Source organism: Marmota monax, unplaced genomic scaffold (assembly GCF_021218885.2).
Source record: "Marmota monax isolate L192 unplaced genomic scaffold, Marmota_monax_Labrador192_F-V1.1 WCK01_AAM20220418_F8-fsc00256, whole genome shotgun sequence".
Lineage (NCBI taxonomy): Eukaryota > Metazoa > Chordata > Mammalia > Rodentia > Sciuridae > Marmota > Marmota monax.
The window spans coordinates 1,411,583-1,433,769 of NW_026692286.1; the positions used below are offsets into that span (position 1 = coordinate 1,411,583).

General features: G+C 36.0%; 1 protein-coding gene across 3 annotated transcripts; it reads left to right on the top strand.

Moving 5' to 3' along the window:
* Positions 1-5,183: 5,183 nt before the first annotated feature.
* Arl14 (ADP ribosylation factor like GTPase 14) lies at positions 5,184-18,840 on the top strand. Of its 3 annotated transcripts, none has more exons than XM_046440483.2 (2): positions 5,184-6,006; positions 6,941-15,357. In XM_046440483.2, exon 1 carries the CDS (start codon positions 5,384-5,386, stop codon positions 5,960-5,962), a length of 579 nt encoding a protein of 192 aa, XP_046296439.1. In that variant the 5' UTR covers positions 5,184-5,383; the 3' UTR covers positions 5,963-6,006; positions 6,941-15,357. The 3 variants fall into 3 exon arrangements, with proteins under 3 accessions (XP_046296439.1, XP_046296437.1, XP_046296438.1); XM_046440481.2 differs by lacking the exon at positions 6,941-15,357 and adding an exon at positions 15,364-18,840 and having other exon boundaries at positions 5,185-6,006; XM_046440482.2 differs by lacking the exon at positions 6,941-15,357 and adding an exon at positions 6,312-6,435 and having other exon boundaries at positions 5,185-6,006.
* Positions 18,841-22,187: the final 3,347 nt, after the last annotated feature.

A 22,187-nucleotide genomic window follows, 5' to 3' on the forward strand; every position in this document is an offset into this window, starting at 1 on the left:
ATAACCTAAATTATTTCTTTTCTTTTCTTTTTTTTTTTTTGAAAAACAGAAAATAAATTTATTGATGCATTATAATGATACATAATAGAATTCATGATGCCATATCTATAAATGCATGTAATGTGATCAGTGTCCTTCCCCAGCACCTTCTCTTTCCCTCCCCTCCACCCTCCCCTGAATTATTTCTTTATTTCTATGAACTACAGCCTAAATTGGTTACCTTGTTTCAATTATATTGTTTTTGACATATTTTCCCCAAATTTTCAAAGCTAGAAAAAAGTTTAAAAGTTAAAAAAAAAAATTGAATTAATCTAATAGTACTCACCAAGATCCGCCAGTTGTTAATTATTGCCATATATACACACACTCCTCCTCCATATATAGATATCTATCTGGGTGTGTGGTGTGTTTATTGAATCAATTGAAATTAACTTACGGCTGTCACCCTTTTATATGTATCAAAGATGTTTTCCTACATAACCACAATAACCAACATTGTCCTCATGAAAGTTATCATTGCCTTTTCCCACACCCCCACCCCAGAGACATTTTTTTGGGGGGTGGGGGTTGCCAGAGGTTGAACCCAGGGGCTCTTAACCACTGAGCAATATCCCCAGTACTCTCCCTTTTTTTTGGCCGGGGTCGTGTAAAGAATTGAACTCAGGGATGTTTACCCATGGAACCATATACTCAGCCCTTTTATTTTACTTTTTATATATTTGTAGTTGTAGATGAACACAATACTTTTATTTATTATTATTGATTTATTTTTATGTGGTGCTGAGGATTGAACCCAGTGCCTCACAGGTGCTAGGCAAGCGCGTAACTATTGAGCTACAACTCCAATCCCATCCCCAAATATTTTATTTTGAGACAAGGTCTTGCTAAATTGTTTAGGGCCTGGCTAATTTGCTGAGGCTGGCTTTGAACTCAAGATCCTCCTACCTCGGCCTCCCGAGTCCCTGGGATTAGAGCATGTGCCACCATACCCGGCTGCCTTTTGTTTTTTTTTGGTACTGGGGATTAAACTCAGAGTCACTCAATCACTGAGCCACATCCCCAGCCCTATTTTGTATTTTATTTAGAGACAGAGTCTCACTGAGTTGAGACTCCTTCCTCAGCCTCCCAAGCCGCTAGGATTACAGGAGTGCGCCACCGTGCCTGGCTCCAGCTGCCTTTTAATATATAGTTCATAATCAAACTTCATAATAATTTCTTTAGTTGGAATATTTTAAAAATAGAACCCAAAGATCGCACATTGCATTGAAAAATTGAGTGTCTTTTAATTTAGAGCATTTCTCCTCCCTGCTTCCTCACCTTCCTCTCCATTTTTTCTTCAGTCTTTTATGATACCAGCGTATTTTGAAGAATCCAGATCTGCTTCCTTGATTCTTGTTTTATAATCTAGATTTATCTGATGCTTTTAATAATTACATGTTTATAGAAAAAAACCCTACATGTATACAAATTGTTGCTTTTTCAAATCCATCCCATGTTTCTGATTCTACTCACGTAGACCATCTCTTTAATGAATGCCCTTTCCCCACAATATCTCCACAAGCTTGGGTCAATGTTTAGTCTTCTCCAGAGATATTTCTCTGATGCCCTCCATCCTGAAATAATTTGTGAATATCCAGAATACCAGTGGTATTTTTTTTGTTTTGTTTTGGTACTAAGAATTGAACTCAGCAGCCCTTAACCTCTGACCCCCTTTTCTTGGGTGTGTGGAGGAGTTAGTACCAGGGAGTGAACCCAGGGGCACTTTACCATGGAGTCATAACCCCAGCCCTATTTTGTATTTTATTTAGAGACAAGGTCTCACTGAATTGCTTAATGCCTTGCTTTTGCTGAGTCTGGCTTTGAACTCTTGATTCTCCTGCCTCAGCCTCCTGAGTCACTGGGATTACAAGCATGTGCCACTGTGCACACTCCAGCATACATTTTTTTTTTTTTTACTTTATATTATTGTGTTTGTTTATGTATCTTTTATTTTCTCCCCAATGAAAGCCACCTAAAGTCAGGTGTAATTGTGTGATTTATTTTTGTGACCTGGCATCTAGCACATGGTGGTTTTGACAGTAGGGAGAAAATACATATATATTTATATATTTGCTGCATGTATGAATGAATGAATATAAATAGTATCTTCTGTTGGGCATGGTGGTGCACACCTGTAATCCCAGCAATTTGGGAGGCTAAGGCAGGAGGATCATAAATTCAAGGCCAGCCTTATCAGTTGATGAGACTCTGAGCAATTTAGAGAGACTCTGTCTCAAAAAACAAAAAGGGCTTGGGATATGGTTCAGTGGTTAAGTGAGTTCAATCCCCATTACCAAAAATAAATAAATAAATAAAATCTGAGAGACACGATGAGTTTTAAATTGTGAATTGGTTAAGGATTTTTAAAAAGTATTCACATAATTTCTTCTTCTTCTTTTTCGGGGGGTGGGGGGTGGGAGGTGGTACTCAGGATTGAATCCTCATTCTTTTTATTTTTAATTTTTAGATAGGGTCTGCTAAGTTGCCAGGCCTCCTGATTTAGCATTCTGAGTTGCTGGAATTACAGGTGTGTAGAACTGTGTTCAGCCCAATCTCTCTCTCTCTCTCTCTCTTTAAGTACTTATTTTCAGTAGAAGAGACTCCAAAGGATTTCTTTAGGTTTTAGGGTGTCAAGTGACAGTGAACTCTCACAAAACAAACTAGATAAAATTTTTTTTTTGTTAAAAATTACTATGTTTAAGATTAATAGGGCTGGGGATACAGTCAATGGTAGAGTGTATGCCTAGCATGCATAAGACCCTGAGTTAAATCCCCAGAACCACACACACACACACACACACACAAATATATATATATATATATATATATATATATATATATATATATATATATATATATATAATGGATATATATATCATTGCCATTTCATGAATGTCTTTTGCATTCATAGAAAGTAACCTAAAGTAACAAAGTAAAACAATAATAGGTGTGCAGTACCTATCGATGTGATAGAAGGGAGTAAAAAGAAGGAAAATGATTAATAATGCAGAGAAGTTATGTGCTGTCTCCTCCTTCAGAATGATGTTATATAAACAACAGGAGCAGTAATGATAGTCAAAATATAATACTACTTAATATTTATGCATAATTTTGTGCCAGAAGTTCTAAGATAGCTCTTTTATTTTATTTTATTTGTTTTTTTTTAAAATATTTTATTAGTCATTGATGGGCCTTTATTTATTTATATGTGGTGCTGAGAATCGAATCCAGTGCCTCACACATGCTAGGCAAGCGCTCTACCACTGAGGCACAACCCCAGCCCCAAGATAATTCTTTTAAAAAATGATATTGTTAAGCACTAAAAGAAGCCTCTTGATTTGGAGAGTTAATTTTTAGCTTTGGAAAATGGTCCTGCATTGTTTCATTTCTCTCTTGCATATTTTCGGATTCTCTATAGAATAAGGTCCTATAACTCAGGTGTTGAGATATCTGAGTTTATCCTCTACATCTCTTGTCTTACATATTTTCTATATTCTACTTTCTGAAAGAATCCTTCCATATTGTCTTTCTAACCTATTACAGATCTTTAATTTTTTAAAAAATTTATGTTTTTAATGTTCAAGAGTAAAGTGTTTTATGGTAGTGGAGATAGAATTTAGTGGGGTTCTACCACAGAGCTGCATCCCTAGCTCTTTGTAGTTTTTGAGTCAGCATCTCACAAATTTGTCCAGGCTGCCCTGGAACTTGGGATCTTCCGTAGCCTCCCTAGTCACTGGGATTACAGGCCTGGACCATCAAACCCAGTAGTTAAAGGTATTGTTATTTTTTATTTTTATTTTTTATCTTTTTAATAATATCAATTCTTGTTTAATGGACATAATATCTTCTCAAATCTCTATAAAAATATTAACTAGATTTAATGAAAATGTTGTTCTGTTCCCCATGTTTAATCTTTCTTAAAGTGTTCTTATTTTTGTTTAGGTTTCTCTCTCATTCATATTGAAGACATGCTACAAACTAAGCGTAGAAACTTCTGTGCCTTTTGTAGATGACTGGGAAGTCCGTATAAAGAGCAAGTTTGCCAATTGCCAGGATGGCTATAGTTTAATCCAATACTAAGTTATGTACTATGCTGTGGAAACCCCATTTTTTTTAAGACCAATTTCTTTAGAAAAAAACCACTTTACCTCTTTGCCTAGAACTAAACACCTTATTGCTGAGTAGTCATTCAACTGAGGGGTATGTGTGTGAACAAGTGGGTGCTTTCTGTTCCTTATTTAGACTCTTAGTTATTTCCCTCTATTTTTAGTCCTTTATTTCACTCCTTCTCTCTGCCATTCCTGGAGCCTCTTGTCTATCCCCAGTGACCTAGCACCACAAGCCTGAGCATTATCATACCATATAAGTTATGGCTCACCTTCCACCTAATTTCCATCTTCCATAGTTTTGTTGAAATATTTCACCCTTTGATGGATTTGCTTGCTCCTCTCGCTATAGGTTTACATATTCTTTTTATTTCTTTGCTGTCATTTAGGTGTAGTCTTGAGAAGGAAAGGAGATAAATACATATATTCAATCTTCTATTTTCAACTAGAATGTCTGCTTAATTCAAAAGTGTTTGTGTGCAAACTTTCCCCTCTAAGTCTGGTTTTGTGAGTAGTGTTAATTCTCTGCCTGGTAGACTCAAGAAACAATGCTCTATCTGATTATGGGAGAAAGGTTCAGATAACCTTGGGTGGTTTAAAATTTCTTACTGAGAAATCTGGTCAAGGGGAAAGTACTTAAGATACTGGGTGGGGGTGGGCAGTAGGAGATAACTCTCTTCATGATTTAAGAACCCTAGTTATTTATTTACAATTGTAATAAGAGAAATAGTCAAGTAACTACAGTTCTACAAAAAAAATTTTTTTTTTTTTTACAAAATGTTAAACAAAAAGTTTAAAGTTAACTTGAAGATTAGTTAAAAATAAAATACAACAAAAAGTTGTTTTCATTCTGCTTCTAAACCATGTTACTGTGCATGTCTGATCCTTTGATTTCCTCCAAGTTTCTAGCACCTGAAAGGGACAAAAGCTGTAGCATCAGCCAGGCACGCCACTCCTTATCCTACTCATTTACAAAGAATGTCCCCTTTGAGCCACTATGATATTGGCTAGTTACTCACACCACAGATAACTCAGGATTGGCTAGGACTGCAATTAAAATACTGTTTGCCTATAAGAGTTGATAAGCCACAATATAAATGTACACAAACTCCTGTTCTTGGGCTATATCATAAAGCATTTGCTCTCTTATTTCCTCCTACACAATTTCATGCAAGATCTAGAAAGGACACACTGCCTCTGGTCAGAAGAAAAGATTGTTAAAGAAGAAAAAGCCTCAGATGGGTCTTCTGAGTTCTAAGAACTCCAAAATCAAGCAAGCCCACGTTCTTCTTCTGGGACTTGATTCAGCAGGGAAGTCTACTCTCCTTTACAAACTAAAGCTTGCTAAGGATATTACGACCATGCCAACAATAGGTTTCAATGTGGAGATGATCGAATTGGAAAGCAGCCTTTTGCTCACAGTCTGGGATGTTGGAGGACAGGAAAAAATGAGAACTGTTTGGAGCTATTATTGTGAGAACGCTGATGGGCTGGTGTATGTTGTGGACAGTACAGATCAACAACGACTGGAAGTCTCACGGAAAGAGTTTGAGCACATTTTGAAGAATGAACATATTAAAAATGTGCCTGTTGTCCTATTAGCCAACAAACAAGATGTGCCTGGAGCTCTGACTGCAGAGGACATTACCAGAATATTCAAAGTGAAGAAGCTCTGCAGTGACCGGAACTGGTATGTGCAACCCTGCTGTGCCCTCACAGGCGATGGGCTGATAGAAGGATTCAGGAAATTAACTGGATTCGTGAAAAGTCACATAAAATCAAGAGGAGACACTTTAGCATTCTTCAAGCAAAAATGAGACAGTGAAAAGGTTGAAGCCTCAAAAAAGATAAAGTTGAAAAGGTAATTTTTTTTCCATCTTAAGTGAGAAAAGCAAGTGACTTAAGTTGGCAAATGTTTCCTGAGATTTTTTTTTCACATAAATTTAGTTAAACAACTCTAGAAAATAGTTATTTTTAGGCAGAAACTAGGAAACTGTATGGTAATGATCAAAAAATGAGGAATTTGTATTTTGCAAAAATTTAACATGTTAGATGATTCAGAATAGTCATACTTGGAACGGGATAAATTATGACTTTATTAATTTTATATGACTTCTAGAACAAAGTTTAAATAACTTGACTGTTAATCAAGTCTGTTTTTTTCAGGCATTGACTTTCTACCCTGCAATAGCTGAGTGGTATGAAAAATGAACTTTATATTACGGAGAGGAAAAAATTGGAAGCTAATATTTTGTATATCCTATTCCCTAAATAAAGCTCCTTTTCTGGATTCCTGCCAGATTTTTGAAACTCATTGCTGGGAACTTCCTCCTAAGTGTCTTAAACAATGAACCTCAGGCTAATTGCCCAGAGGCTATGTTCTGTAGGGAACAGAAGTGTGCAACCAAAAGTTCTGGGCATTATGGTAGTACCCTAGAATTTAGGACAAGTTCTGTGTTTAGGGCTAAGCTCTAGACTGCAGCCCTAAGATCTGCTTCAGAGGAATTCAGTATTACCTAGCAACACATGTACAGCCTATTGTGCTGATAAGCTGAAGCAGACCTCAGGGACCTTCATAGGGGGAAGCAACATAAAGCTAGTAGTTTGAATACAGAAGTTAAATTCTGTGTTGTTATTGTAGGAAATGTTGTCTAAGATGTTGTCTAAGAGGTCGCTAACTTCCAGAAAGGTGCAGGTTAGTGACTGGAAGTTTCCATCACTAGGATACTCTCAGAAATACTGTGACAAGGAAAGGGGAGGCAAAACCAAAGATTGAATTGGAATTTCTGTGCCAGGCTCAGAACTCCCAGGGGAGCCCTGGACCTAACAAACTCTCCTCCTACCCTACCTCAATAAGTCTCATTTGGGCTGGAAGCAGGCCTCCAGCTTTCACAGCAGCTTCTTGGACTCCAAATTCCAAGATCATAGAGGAAAATAAAGGTATGGTAAGTCAAGGGTGTTGCCCCTTACATTTTGTGTGTGTGTTAGTGTTTTTCTCTTTTCCTCTTCATTATGACTTAATTCTTGGCATACTTCCTTCCATGCTACATGGTATAGTTTAAATAATACAGAAGATAAGCCCTTAGTTACTGTTGATTGAATACATGGGTGTGCTAGGCAATAGGCTAAGTGCTTTCATACATCTTCTCATTTAATGTTCATAACTGCCCTGAAAAAGAATGGCATTATTATCTCAATTTTAACAAAAGTGAGGATGGAGACTAAATAAAGTTAAACTACAAAAACTACAAAAAACAACTTTGTATTTTAACTGAGGAATTGCAGAACCAAGATTCAAATTTAGGTGTGTGTGACTCTAAGGCCTGTGTCATTCATTGTTAATTGCCAAAATATTGTCTTACAGATAAGGTATGATCTCTGTTTTCAATGAGCTTCTAATCCCCAAGAATAAACCCAGGGCTGAGGTGTAGCTCAGGGGCAGAGCACTTCTAGCATATAAGAGTTCCTGATTCAATCCCTGGCAATGGGGGGTGGGGAGGATGCCAGGCCAATATATATTTCTTTTATAATAAGAATGTTTTTAGAATAAATTGTGATAACAGAGATGTAAGAAAGATGCTGAAAGATTGTTGCCAAAAGATTTTCTGATTTCAGGAAGATCTCAGGAGGGTGGCAATGTTAAACATTAATAATAGGATTTTCCCTGAGTTTCCTCAAATGGTTAAAAATTCAAATATACGTCTCCCTTTACAATTTCCTTCAGTGTTTTTTTAAATTGAATCATTCTAGTAATCTTAAAATTAGAAGCCACTAATTTACTTTTTTTTTTAAATTTTTTATTGTTGGTTGTTCAAAACATTACATAGTTCTTGATATATCATATTTCACACTTTGATTCAAGTGGGTAAAAAGTTAATTTTATTTTTTTTAAAGTGAAGATTTATGAGTTATGTCTCTTTTTTTGAGAGAGAGAGAATTTTTTAATATTTATTTTTTAGTTCTCAGCGGACACAACATCTTTGTTTTGTATGTGGTGCTGAGGATCGAACCCGGGCCGGGTTCACGCATGCCACGGGAGTGCGCTGCCGCTTGAGCCACATCCCCAGCCCAAGAAATGACAGTAACAGAATGAGATAAAACCTTGCTTGTTCTTCAGCAATTGAAGTGATTTATTTATTTATTTTTTCAGTTTTCGGTGGACACAACATCTTTGTGGTGCTGAGGATCGAACCCAGCGCCCCGCGCATGCCACTTGAGCCATATCCTCAGCTAATTTACTTCTATAGAAAATATCTGAATAGAAAATGTTTCCTGGTAGCTGGATATAGTGGCATACACTTGTAATACCAGATTTTGGGAGGTTGAGACAGGAGGATTTCAAATCTGAGACCTTGTTTCAAAAAAAAAAAAAAAGAAAAAAAAAAGACTTTGGTGTAGCTCAGTGGTAAAACACCCCTGGGTTCAATCCCCAGTACTACAAAAATAAAAAATAAAATAAAATTAAGTCTCTGGGTATTCTAGTAATTTGGTCATCTGAATTAAGCCAAGCCCTTTGTGACCCAGTCATCACGTAAAACTCAAAGAAAACAGTCTGAAAAAATATTGGAAGTCTCTGGTGTGTGTTGTGTGTGGTGGGCAGATAAAATATTTTTTTTCTTTTGAATTCAAGGGTGCTTAACCACTGAGGCACATCCCTAGTGGTTTCAGGAATATTAATATTTTAGAGACAGGGTCTCACTAAGTTGCTGAGGCTGGCTTTGAACTTGTGATCTTCAGCCTCAGCCTCCAAAACTGCGGGGATTACAGGCCTGCACCACAAGCCTGTTTTTTTGTTTTTTTTTTTCTTTTTCTTTTTTGACTTGGAATTGAACAGTTTGTAGGGGCTCTACCACTGAGTTACAGCCCCAGACATTTTTGTTTTGAGGAGTCTCACTGAATAGCCCATGATGGCTTTGAATTTGTCATTCTACTGCCTCGGCCTCCTGGATCACTGGGCTTACAGCAATGTGCCAGTGTGCCTGGCTGATATAGAATTAAAGTAGAGGAAATTTTATAAAGTAAGTTTTTTCCTATCATTTCAAAATCTTTCCCAGTATAGCAGCCATTCCTCAAAATCTCTGGCAATACTCTCCCAGAAACCTGTATGCTGTTTTACTTTTTCCCTGGGATCTATTTTTTTCCATGAGTAGCTTTCTTTCTTTTTTGATGTTAATTCCATCATTCTTTTCTTTCTTTGCCATTTCCCTCCTGTTCTCCCTAGCGTGTTCCCTCTGTCCTTTAACACACATGGGTGTATGGGTAAACACAAACATACACACATATACCTGTAAACCCTTTACCCAGATGTACAAATAGTGCTGATAGGGGACAGACAGATATGAGTGTGGGAACATGAGGTTAAGGGAATATTTCTATAAAATGGGTCCACTGTGCTGACCCCCATGTGCTTTCTTTTCCAAGAAGCAATCTACCTGCAGCTCTGCCTAGTTTAAGTCAACAGGATATGTTACATTCCTCAGCAAACTACCTGTTATCTGCAGAATGCAGGCTGAAATAATGTTGATAAGAACACCAGTTACCCTTAAGGGGGGGGGGAATTTTGTGATCCTTACATGGAAAAGATCCCAGAATTTGGGAAGATAAAGATAATTCCCTCTTACCATAAAATCTGTAAGAACAGATTCCAGTTAGAACCAGCATGGGCCAAAGGGACCTAGAGTTGTCAAGGCAGTGGGGTCTTAAAAATCTGATGTCATCCTGCTGTCAGTCAAAAATCAAGAGGTAGAACCTGAACAGGACTCTCAGGAAACTTCGATGGGATCCCTAATAAAACTGGAGTGAAGGAGAGTCATGTTATCCCTCTTTTCTCTGAGAGAACCCCCTCTATCCCTTGAGAGTGCTCCCCCATCCCCTTTCCCATCCCTTCTAATAAACTTATTGCCTGTTACTCTGAAATCTTTCTGACTTGATCACAAAAATCTGGGTTTGAAGGGGGGGTATCTTAGTGCCATCTCAGTTACCAAGATGGCCCCAGCCTTGTAACAGTGACTAAAACTAAGGGAAGATAATAAGACAAGCAAGATAGTAGGAAAATATTCCTTAGCAGATGGGAAGAAAGAAGCTGTGAATATTTATATTTTGATATTTGTTGTTATCATATATTTTATTTTATCATATTTTATTGTGGTGCTAGAGATTGAACCAAGATTCTCACACATGTTCAACAAGTTCTCTACCACTGAGCTAGATCGTGAACCATTTATTTTGCTTTATTTTTGTACATTCTTTCCAAGCATTTCATCAGCATATTTTTTTAAATTTCTTTAAATTTTTTTTAAGAGAGAGATTTTAATTTTTATTTATTTATTTATTTTAGTTTTCGATGGACACAACATCTTTTTGTTTTATTTTAAAACAAATTTTGCATATATTTGAGGTTTACAATGGGATGTTATGGAATACATATAGATAATAAAAAGGCTACTATAGCAGCAAATTATCGTTTCACATAGTTAATCTTTCTGTGGGAAAAGTAGCTAAAAATCTACTTATTTAATAAAAATCCCAAATTCCTTACAATTTTATCTTGTTCCCAATCTGTAACATAGCAAAATTTTTATCAAAGTATCATACCACTGTGGATCTGATAGCAACCAAAATTACACCACTTCAGAAATGATTCTTGGTTAAAGATTTAAAGAGTAAATCTCAAATTTTTGATTTAAAGCTAAGTGTCAGATTTTTTTTAATATTTATTTTTTAGTTGTTATTGAACACAATACCTTTTATTTATTTATGTTTATGTGGTGCTGAGGTTCGAACCCAGAGCCTCGTATGTGTGAGGCAAGCGCTATACTGCTGAGCCACAACCCCAGCCCAGTGTCAGATATTAGGAAAGGTAAATATTAGCTAAATATTTCTATCTGATTTTCTAAATATTCTATGTGAAAAAATTCCTACAGGACATAAGAATAAAGAATGATGAATAAATAAAACAACAGCAATGACTGACATATATTAAAATTAATTTGCCCATTTTAAAAGCTGATCATCACTGTATTCTGATGATGTACAAAGTGAGTTTCATCAAGCCAAAGAGGCTGGTAATTTTAGATGAAGAGACTATGGTGCTAGTTTCCCATAAGTGACCCTCAGTCTCAGAGGCTTACTGATCACTGCAGTATACTGGGTATGTGGGAAAACAACCCAAGAAACAGATACCCCTGGGTTCTGTTCTGCAGACCTCTAAGTTGGCAAGTTCTTGTTCACAAGAGCTCTCTCTTCAAAGAGAAGCAAAGTGATTAAGAGAGAGACAGATAGGACTGGGGATGTGGCTCAAGCTGTAATGCGCTTGCCTGGCATGCGCAGGCTCTGGGTTCCATCCTCAGCACCACATAAAAAAAAGATGTTGTAAATATGATATGTCAAGAGCTTTATAATGTTTTGAACAACCAATAAAAAAAATTAAAAAAAAAAAAAAAGATGTTGTGTCCACCGAAAACTAAAAAATAAATATTAAAAAACTTATCTCTCTCTCTCTCAAAAAAAAAAAAAAAAAGAGAGACAGACAAACTTCTTCTGGGCAGTGCTAATGAGTATTTTAACATAACAGAAGCTAAAGTCATAGGAATTCCAATTCCAGTCCATCACATTTTTACCATAGTGTTCACTATTAGCAACTAAGTTACTTCAAGCATAAGAAAGCATATTTTACCTTGAAAGTGTTACACACATATAAAAGATGGTTATGAGATGACAATCATATGAGTAGTTTTTACAAATACTATCACATTTTTTTCTTCACAAAAGTCTTATGAGGGAGCTGGTCTCAGTGGCTCTCCTGCTTGTAATCCCAGTAGCTCTGGAGGCTGAGGCAGGAAGATCACAAGTTCAAAGCCAGCCTCAGCAATTTAGGGAGGCCATCAACAATTTAGTGAGATACTATCTCAAAATCAAAAATAAAAAGGGCTGAGATGTGACTTAGTGATTAAGTGACCCTAGGTTCAATTCCTGGTACAAAACAAAAACACAAAAACCAAAACTCTTTGTTTCTCTAACCAAATGTGACTATGGACCAGTATGCTTCTTGCACCCAAAATTTACAAAGTATCTTCATTTTTTCCTTGGTATCTTATATATACCAACAAATGCTGTCAGTTCTCCCTTTAAAGTACATTTTCCATCTGACCACTGCTCAGTCCTCACCACTGTCAAAAGGCCATCAACAATTCCCATCTACATAACTGCATTTTCCACACAAGTCTGCTGAGATGATCTTTTAAAAATGAAAAACTGATTGTATCATTCCCCTGCTTCACCACACCCCCATTCATTTCTTAGTATATGTGGTGCCTACCTCCTGTTTCTCTTGCCTTCTCTTGCCTCCAGTCCTACTGAGATAGGGACTTAGGATAAAGAGAGTAATATTGTATTTTAAAAGAAACACCCACAAGCCATTGAGATGGAGAAAGCATAGTTGTAAATTTTGAGCAACATGCCCTTAGTCTATGCCCTTGTAAAATGAGGGAAATGTGCAAGGGCAGGGAAAACTGGTGCAAAATTGTACAGCTTCATCCTGGATCCACCTCTAGTGATGGCTGCTGATACAGTCCTTCTAATATTTGACCCCGTAGTCCAAATCAGGGCTTTGGAATCAGAACTGGAATTCTGATTAGTCACTTATTTTGTTTTTTAGGCATGTTGCTTTACCTCTCTGAATCAGTCTTCCTAATTAGAATTATGACTTGAACAAGAAATAAACTTTTATTAAGCCATGGAAGATCTGTAAATTGTTAGAGCCACTGCTGTTAAATTGCCCTAATAAATTAGGATTGTAAAACCCTCCTTTCCCAGTCTCCTTTTCGTCACAAACCCCATCTGACCTGTCTCCCCACATCCATCCTACCACCCTCATTTGCCTCACAGGGAAAAGGGATTTAATTTTTCTTCAACTTTTTATTTTGAAAATTTTCATATCTTTAGAAAAGTTGAAAGAGAAAAGTTAACGCAGATGTACTTAGTTTTGTTTTGTATTTTTTTGGTACTGGGGATTGAACCCAGGGACACTTAACCACCGAGCTACATCCCCATCCCATTTTTATTTTTATTTTTTTAGATTTATTTATTTATTTAATGTGGTGTTGAGGATTGAACCCAGTATTTCACATATGCCAGGCAAGTGCTCTACCACTGAGCACCCCCCCGCCCCAACCTTTTTTAAAAAATTTGAAACAGGGCCTCACTAAGTTGCTGAGGCTGGTTTTTGAACTTATGATCCTGAGCCTCTGGAGCCACTGTGATTATAGGTGTGTACCACTGCATCTGGCAAACTAGAATTAATTTTTTTAATATATATTTTTAGTTGTAGATGGACACAATACTTTTATTTATTTGTATGTGGTGCTAAGGATCAAACCCAGTGCCTCACACATGCTAGACAAGCTCTCTACCACTGAGCTACAGCCTCAGCCCCCTAGAGTTAATTTTGATGTAATATTGAAATAAGATTCTCTTTTCCTACAAATATTTAACCACTCATCACATAATTTATCAAATTCTGTATTGAATTGCTAATTTTTCCACTGCCACTTTTAAAATAGTCTTTAAATATTATTTTTTATATTTCCATTTTTACTATCCTAGCTTTTCATACTGCCAACTTTCATCTAGATTACTGCTATAGCTTCCCAACTCTTTTCTTGGTCTTCAATCCCTTTCTCTTTTCCTTTTTCTATTTCTCTGTCTCTGTTTCTTGGTCTCACTCTCAATCTCTACACACACACACACACACACACACACACACAGAGTTGCAATCATTCTAATTCTTTATAATTCTTCATGCCTAAATACTTCATCATGTATATCCTTAAATCAACCTTCTTTTATATAACCATAGTACCATTATAAACATCAATTTTTCAGCATTATTAAATATTATTTAGTAGTTCATAATCAAATTTCCTTCATATTATCATTTATAGAATTTATAGAATTTGTTTGATCCAGAATCTATCGTATTTGCTTATGTCACTTTTAATTTTGAACATTTTCCTTACCTTTTCTTGGTTTTCTTCTACCTAGATTTGTTTGTATGTTTTGCCCAGGAGATTGAATTTAGGGTCTTGCTTGTGCTAAGCCAAATATTCTAAGGCCGAACTATCTCACCAGCCACTCCTTCACCTTTAACTCTATTTTGAGACAGAGTCTGGCCAAGTTTAAGGCAGGCTGGCTTTGAACTTGCAATCCTCCTTTCTCAGTCTCCTGAGTCACTGGGATTACAGGTATACACTACCACACCAACCTTATAATTATTACACTAAATTTTCTTTTTGCAGTGTTGGGGATTGAACCCCTGGTGCATGCTAGGCAAGCACTCTCTCACTGAGCTATATGCCCAGTCCTGTTTCTTTTCTTTTTTCTTTCTTTTTTTTATTTTTCTTTTTTTTTGATGGAATCTGGCTTTATTGTGCAGACTACCCTCCAACTCTTGGGTTTAAGCCATTCTCATTCTCAGCCTATTGAGTATCTGGGACTACAGGCATATACCACTATGCCAAGCTCATTAATACTTTTTTTTTCTTTGTGGTACTGAAGATTGAACCCAGAAGCATTCTATCTTTGAGTTACATCCTAAGCCCTTTTTATTTTTCATTTTTTAAAAATTTATTTATTCTAATTTGTTATATATGACAGCAGAATGCATTTCATTTAATAATACACATATACAGCACAATTTTTCATGTCTCTGGTTATACACAAAATAGAGTCACACCATTTGTGTCTTCATACATGTACTTACAGTAATGATGTCCATCTCATTCCACCATCTTCCCTGCTTCCCTGCCCACTTCCTTCCCCTCCTTCCCCTTTGCCCTATCTAAAGTTCCTCCATTCCTCCCATTCTCCCCCACCTCCATTAAGGATCAGCATCCACATATCAGAGAAAACATTTGGCCTTTGTTTTTTTTAGGGTCTTGCTAAATTGCTGAGGCTGGTCTTGAATTTGTAATTCTTCTGCTTCAGCCTCCCTCTGTTTCTTCATGATGTGATTGTGGCTAAATATTTTGAGAAAGAATATTCTACAAACATTTTATTTTCTACTGCATTCACCAGGAAGTCACAGTGTCTGTTTGGAAAACTGGAAACTATAAAATAGTAATTTTTCTATTATTTCTTGTGCATTTTCTGGGTGGCATCCTTCTATAAAAATAAACTTTCTCTTTTATATCCCATCTCCTTAATCTCTACTCAAACGCAGGTCCATGGATCAGCATCAGCAGCACTGCCTGCAAGCTGCTTAGAAAGAACATCCTCAATCCTCACCCAGACTGATGAATCAGGATCTTCAGTGGGGAAGAGGTGTACAAGCTTTTGTGTTGTGACCCAACACGGTTATAATCCATTTCTGGTATTATTCTTATTAATGCTCAACTGTCTCACATTTTCTCAAGGAAGTCCCTGCAAGATAGTTACTATGTACTATTGCTGAGTTTCTATGTGTCTTTGAGTACTTCCTTGTTTGGGGGGAATTCTGAGGTTGTTTCCTAGGTTTACCTTGTACTAATTTCCCTACCTGGATATCTGAGGCCTGAAATTAACTATTTCTCCAAGGAGCTTTGATGTTTTTTTTTTTTTTTAAACTGGGGATAGTATTTGGAAATCAAATAATAAAGCCAGTGTAGTGTTGGTGGTGCACGCCTATAATCTCAGTGACTTCATAGTCTGAGCAGGATTGTAAATGTGAGGCCAGCTTCAGTAATTTAGCAAAACCCTGTTCAAAAAAAAAAAAAAAAAAGACTGCGGAAGTGATAAAGCGCCTCTGGGTTCAATCCCCAGTAACAACCCCCAGAAAGAAAACAAAAAACAAATCAAATAATGAATGCTAACTCCATTCAGTATGGCTTATAGAAAATGGGGAGGAGGGGTAGAAAAAGAAAGGAAAATAAATATATATTTAAGACCATGTAAATTGGGAATGGTGACATATGCCTGTAATCTCAGCAATTTCTGAGGCTGACAAGAGGATCTCAAATTTCAGGCCAGCCTCAGAAACTTAGCAAATTCTGTCTCAAAAAAATTAATAATTAATAGGACTGGGATATAGCTCAATGGTAAAGTTCCCCTGGGTTAGAGAGAAAAAAGAATATATAGCATCACACACACACACACACACACACACACACACTTTCTTTTAAAAGAATAATACTGACACTTCCAAATTCAATCTACACCATAGGATTTTTCCTTCTCTTTCCCATTCCTTATTTGTAGCCCTTTTCTTCTACAAAGAACTCTGGTTCCAAAAAGCATCAATATATTTACTCATAAATAAACATTAGCAAAATATTTTCAGAATCACTATGCCAACACCATCATCTCTAATAAACCCACTTAGAAGAGTTCAAGATTTTTTTTAGTTCTTTTGATTGTTATTCATAGTGTACTTTTATGTGTATAAAATATTCTGTTGATTTTAAGTTGATTTTTTTGTCTAAATTTTAAAGTTTGCCACTTTTTATACATTAATATTAATATTAAATTTTGAGTTTATAGAATATTTACATGCCTCAAAAGTCAAAATTATATAAAAAGGAATATTTAGAGAAGTCTTCCTTGCTTCCCTAGCCATTCCACCTATCTCTAACATCAACCATTTAAATTATTTTTTGATTATCCTTCCTTTATTTTCTCTTTGCAAAAATAAGTAAATATATATAATTACATGTTTATTTTTCTTTCTTTTTTACACAAAAGACCACTTTTTCTTTTCTTTTCTTTTTGTCCCTGGGATTGAACCCAGGTATGCTTAATCACTGAGTCACACTTCCAGCCCTTTTTAGTTTTTATTTTCAGACATCTGTAAGCTGCTTAGGACCCCATTAAATTGTTGAAGCGGGCCTTCTGCTCTGCCTCCTGAACTGCTATGATTAAAGGCATGGCCACCACACCCAGTTTACAGCATTTTTAGTTTGAGGCCACACTGGCCTCAATCTTGGAATCCTTCCTGCCTCAGCTTTTTGAGTAACTGGGATTACAGGTGTGGGCCACTATACCCAGACCAACTGGCATTATGTTTCTAAGTCAAGTTGAATTTTCTTTCACTTTAAGGCATTTTTTTTTTCCATTTGGGTCCCATTTATGTACCTTAGTTGCCTACTAGAAAGGAACATGAGAAATTGTGATGACAAGACATCATCTTCTGTTCACCATGGTACAACCCCTATTATCTACATTGTTTCATTTCTCTTCTTTTTTTTTTAAGCAAAAGATACATTTTATATTTATACTAAAACTTAATCTTGTATTTAAAACCACACTGATTTCAATTTGTAAAAATAAATCCCCTATATGTATATACACATATATGTAAACTTACATAGAAAATATATAAAATATACAAAATGGATGGTTGCATTATAGATGAATAGAATTTTCTAAATTTTGTAGAGTGAGCATGTGTTGCTTTATAGTCAGGGATAGAATATATTATTTAAAAATATATAAAAATATTTAAAAAATATTTTTTAGTTGTTGATAGATTTTTATTTTATTTATTTATACATGGTGCTGAGAATGGAACCCAGTGCCTCACACATGCCAGGCAAGTGTGCTACCGCCGAGCCACAACCACAGCTCCATGGAACACATTATTTTTAAAAGAGCTGTTTAATCCTCAGAGACTACATAAAACATGAGTGGAAAAGATATGGCCCTAGAAATGTCATTTCAAATGTTGTATTAAATTAAAACAATAAGAAATCCTTTCAAAGACCAGAAATATCTCAAAGTATAGAAACATGAGGCACTGTAACCAAGTTATAATATATAAGAAAAACTAAAACCAAAGCCCTAAAAAAACTAACTTACATTGAGAATTCTCTGTTTTCCAGGTTTTTTCTAAGCATTTATAAATATATTATTTAGGGGCTGGGGTTGTGGCTCAGTGGTAGAGCGCTCATCTAGCACATATGAGGCCCTGGGTTCGATCCTCATCAATACATAAAAATAAATAAAATGAAGGTATTGAGGGGCTGGGGTTGTGGCTCAGTGGTAGAGTGCCTGCCTCACACGTGTGAAGCACTTGGTTCATCCTCAGCACCACATAAAAATAAATAAAGATATTGTGTCCAACTACAACTAAAAAGATATTTTAAAAAATATCATTTAATTCTCATTTAATTCTATAGGGTGAAACAATTACTATCCTCGTTTATAGGGAAATGATATGAGACTCAAACCTATGCAGCCACCTAAGATTGTGAAAAGCATTTACTGTGGTCTTTTGTATAGAATCAAGCATATAATCTCTGTTGTTTGATGAGAATTCTATGCTGTATCTCTGTGCAAAGTTTTGATTCTCTTTTAAATCATGGCATATTTTACATAATCAAATGCTCTGTTTATGTACTCAAGAGTCCAAGAACAGCTAGAAACAGAAAATAGATATTTAACAAAATCTATTTTACATTAGAATATATTTCGAGGTGCGATGGTGCATGCCTGTGATTCCAGCGACTCAGGAAGCTGAGGCAGGAGGAATGCAAGTTTAAAGCCAGCCTCAGCAACTTAGCAAACCTAAGTTTTATATAAATATATACATATATATGTAGATATAGATATAGAGATATATATTATATATTTAAAATTATAATTGTATATTATATAATTATATATATTATATACTATATAATATGTAATTTTGTATATATAATTATAGAAAGTTTGGAAAATACAACTCTATTAGCATTTTGCTGCATTTTCTTGCAGTTTTCATTTTTCTTTATGTATCTATATAGTTAATATATTATTTAAAATTGTATTTGTAACTGGCAAATTACAAATATTTGTGATGTACAATATGATGCTTTGAAATATGCATACATGTGGAATAAATAAATTGAGTAATTAACATACATTATCTTGCATACTTGTCATTTTTTTGCAGTGAGACCACTTAAAATTTGCACTTATTTATTTTTTACTTTTTGGTACTGAGGATTAAGCCTAAAGGAACTTTATCACAGAGCCACATCCTCAGCCCTCATTCTATTTTCTTTTAATTTTGAGACAGGATCTCACTAAATTGCTTAAGGCTTTGCTAACTTGTAATCCTCCTGTCTCAGCCTCCTTAGCTGCAGGGATTACAGTCACAGCTGGCATACTGTTAGTTATTTTTAAATTATACTGTTTAAACTATGGTGCAACTAGTGTACAATAGATCTTTTAAACATATTTCTCCCATCCTGCCTATGGAAGGGAATTTGGAAAAATCTAACAGAGCTATCTTTGCATTTACCTTTTAATGTGTGGGAATTTTCCTTGAAGATACATAACCACAGAACTGAAGCAACATATGTGTAAGGTATCATTTGTGGTATCATTTATAATAGCAAAATTTTGGAAATAACCTAAATATTCTTACATAGGAGACTTTTTTAAAAAATATTTTTTAGTTGTTGATAGATTTTATTTTATTTATTTATACATGGTGCTGAGAATGGAACCCAGTGCCTCACGGTGTCATACGGTGGCACATGCCTATAATCCCAGTGGTGAAGCAGGAGGATCACAAGTTCAAAGCCAGCTTCAGCAATTTAGTGAGGCCCTAAGTGATTTATCAAGACCCTGTCTCAAAATAAAAAATAAAGTGGTCTGGGGATCTGGCTCAATCGTTAAGCACCCATGGGTTCAATCCCTGGTACCAAATGATGATGATGATGATAATAATAATAATAATAAATACATAAATAAAATTTTAAAAGCTATATTCCCAGTGTGAAATACTATCCAGTCAAACAAATGAATGATAGAGGGGACATGTCAAAGGTAAACTGAAAGGGCCAAGAAACAATGATACCCAGCAACAAGAAGTATAACTAAAGCCCAGATCTAAGTTTCTTAGTATGTTCTCCACTGAAAGTGTTACCCAGTAGCTAGTGATGAGAGTGAAATGCATGGCCAGGTTCTTTAAATTACTGTAGGATCTACTTTCAAAGTGAATGAGAAAGCAAAAAGTGGTAGTTAATTTGTAGAAAATAAACGGAAGCAAACACACTAATGGGAAAATATGTCAAAAGAAAAGGATCAATGAGACTAACTCTTGGCAGGCTCCACTGATACTGATGTGAACCTAGGAATTATGGAGACAGGTGTCTCCATTTGTCTGGGATGGAAGGTTCCTTTAGTAGTGCAGGCACACTAAGGTAAATTCTGACCAGATCTTGACCTCAGTGCCCATGTTAACATGCGATTGACTTGTAGATGAAGCGATGGCCACCAGGACAGTTTCAGAGTGGACCAACTAAGGTCAAAAACTCCACTGCTTGATGTGAAGGAGGATTTGAACTCCTTTTTGGCAAAGAGTACAGAATATGGTCCTCAGTTCTCCTGGTTAACATCAAAAAATAAATTTGGAGACAGTGTTGCCTCTTTTGTCATTCTCTACTCTGAGAGGGCTCACTCTCTCTTGAGAGTGCTCTCTGCTCAAGCCTCACTTTTCTCACCTCACTTTCACTTATAATAAAGTTCTCTTTTGACTTTTGGTGTCTGACTTTAAATTTTCTTTCTTTGGAACACAAGAACCAAGGTTTGGAGTTTCAGTTCCCTGCTTTCCTGTGACAAAAGGAACCAGAGCACTTTGAAGAAATGGCAATTCAGATCTGGGGCAGGTGAAGTATAAGATGAACTTGAGGTATCTTTTTGTGCCAAAGAACAAATACTAATGGAGATAGGTTAAAAGGTTTCAGGGCAGCTAAAAGGGACTCCCACTAACCAAATGGTAGACAATTAAGTACCCCAAAATAAATATTTTTAATGTTTATTAAAAATATAAGAAGCAGCAAAGGAGAGAAAAATTGGGTGTTGTAAGAAAAAGAAAGCTCTTTTCTTCAGAAAAATGTAGGGGGTATGATGGAATTGAAAAGTCACTTTTAAAAAAATATTTGTTCTTTTCAGTTATACATGATAGTAGAATATATTTTGACATATTATAATATATGCAGTATAACTTCCTATTCTTGTAATTGTACATGATGTAGAGTTACACTGGTCACATATTCATATATGAACATAGGAAAGTTATGATCAATTCATTCTAATGTTTTTCCTATTCCCATCTCTCTTCCTTCCCTTCATTCCCCTTTGTCTAATCCAATGAATTTATGTTCTTTTAATTTATGTTCTTTTTCCACACCCCCACCTTTTTTGTTTTAAAGAGAGCAAGAGAGAATTTTTTTTTTTTTAGTACTTATTTTTTAGTTTTCGGTGGACACAACATCTTTATTTTATTTTTATGTGGTGCTGAGGATGGAATCCAGTGCCCCGCACATGCCAGGTGAGCATGCTACCACTTGAGCCACATCCCCAGCCCTCTCCACCTCCCTTATTGTATGTTACCATCCGCATATCAGAGAGAATGTTCGGCCTTTGGTTTTATTGCGATTGGCTTATTTCACTTAGCACATTTTACTATCCACTTACCAGCAAATAATTCCATTCTTCTTTGTGGCTGAGTAATATTCCATACATACATACCACATTTTCTTTATTCATTTTTCTGATGAAGGGCATCGAGGTTGGTTCCATAGCTTAGCTATTGTGAATTGAACTGCTATAAACATTGATGTGGCCACATCATTATAGTACACTGATTTTAAGTCTTTGGGTATTGTTATGGTTTGGATTTGAGATGTCCCCCAAAAGTTCATGTGTGAGACAGTGCAAGACAGGAAAAATGATTGGGTTGTGAGAGTCTCACCCAATCAGTGATTTAATCTCCTGGTAGGGATTACCTGAATGGTAACTGAAGCGGTAGGGTGTGGTTGGAGGAGGTAGGAATTGGGGCATAGCTTTGAGTATATATTTATATCTGGTGAGTGGAGTCTCTCTTTCTGCTTTCTGATCATGATGTGAGCTGCTTTCCTCTGCCACCCTCTCCCACCATGATGTTCAACCTCACCTCAAGCCCCAAGGAATGCAATCAGTCTTGTATGGACTAAGGCTTTGAAATGAAAAGACCTGATCAGATAAAGGAAAAGCTATGAAATCCTTACTTTGGCATGTTTTTCCTTTCTCCTGAAAGCT

Coding starts and splice junctions, on each gene's coding strand:
- Arl14 (XM_046440483.2), top strand. CDS start 5,384: ATGGGTCTTCTGAGTTCTAAGAACTCCAAAATCAAGCAAGCCCACGTT.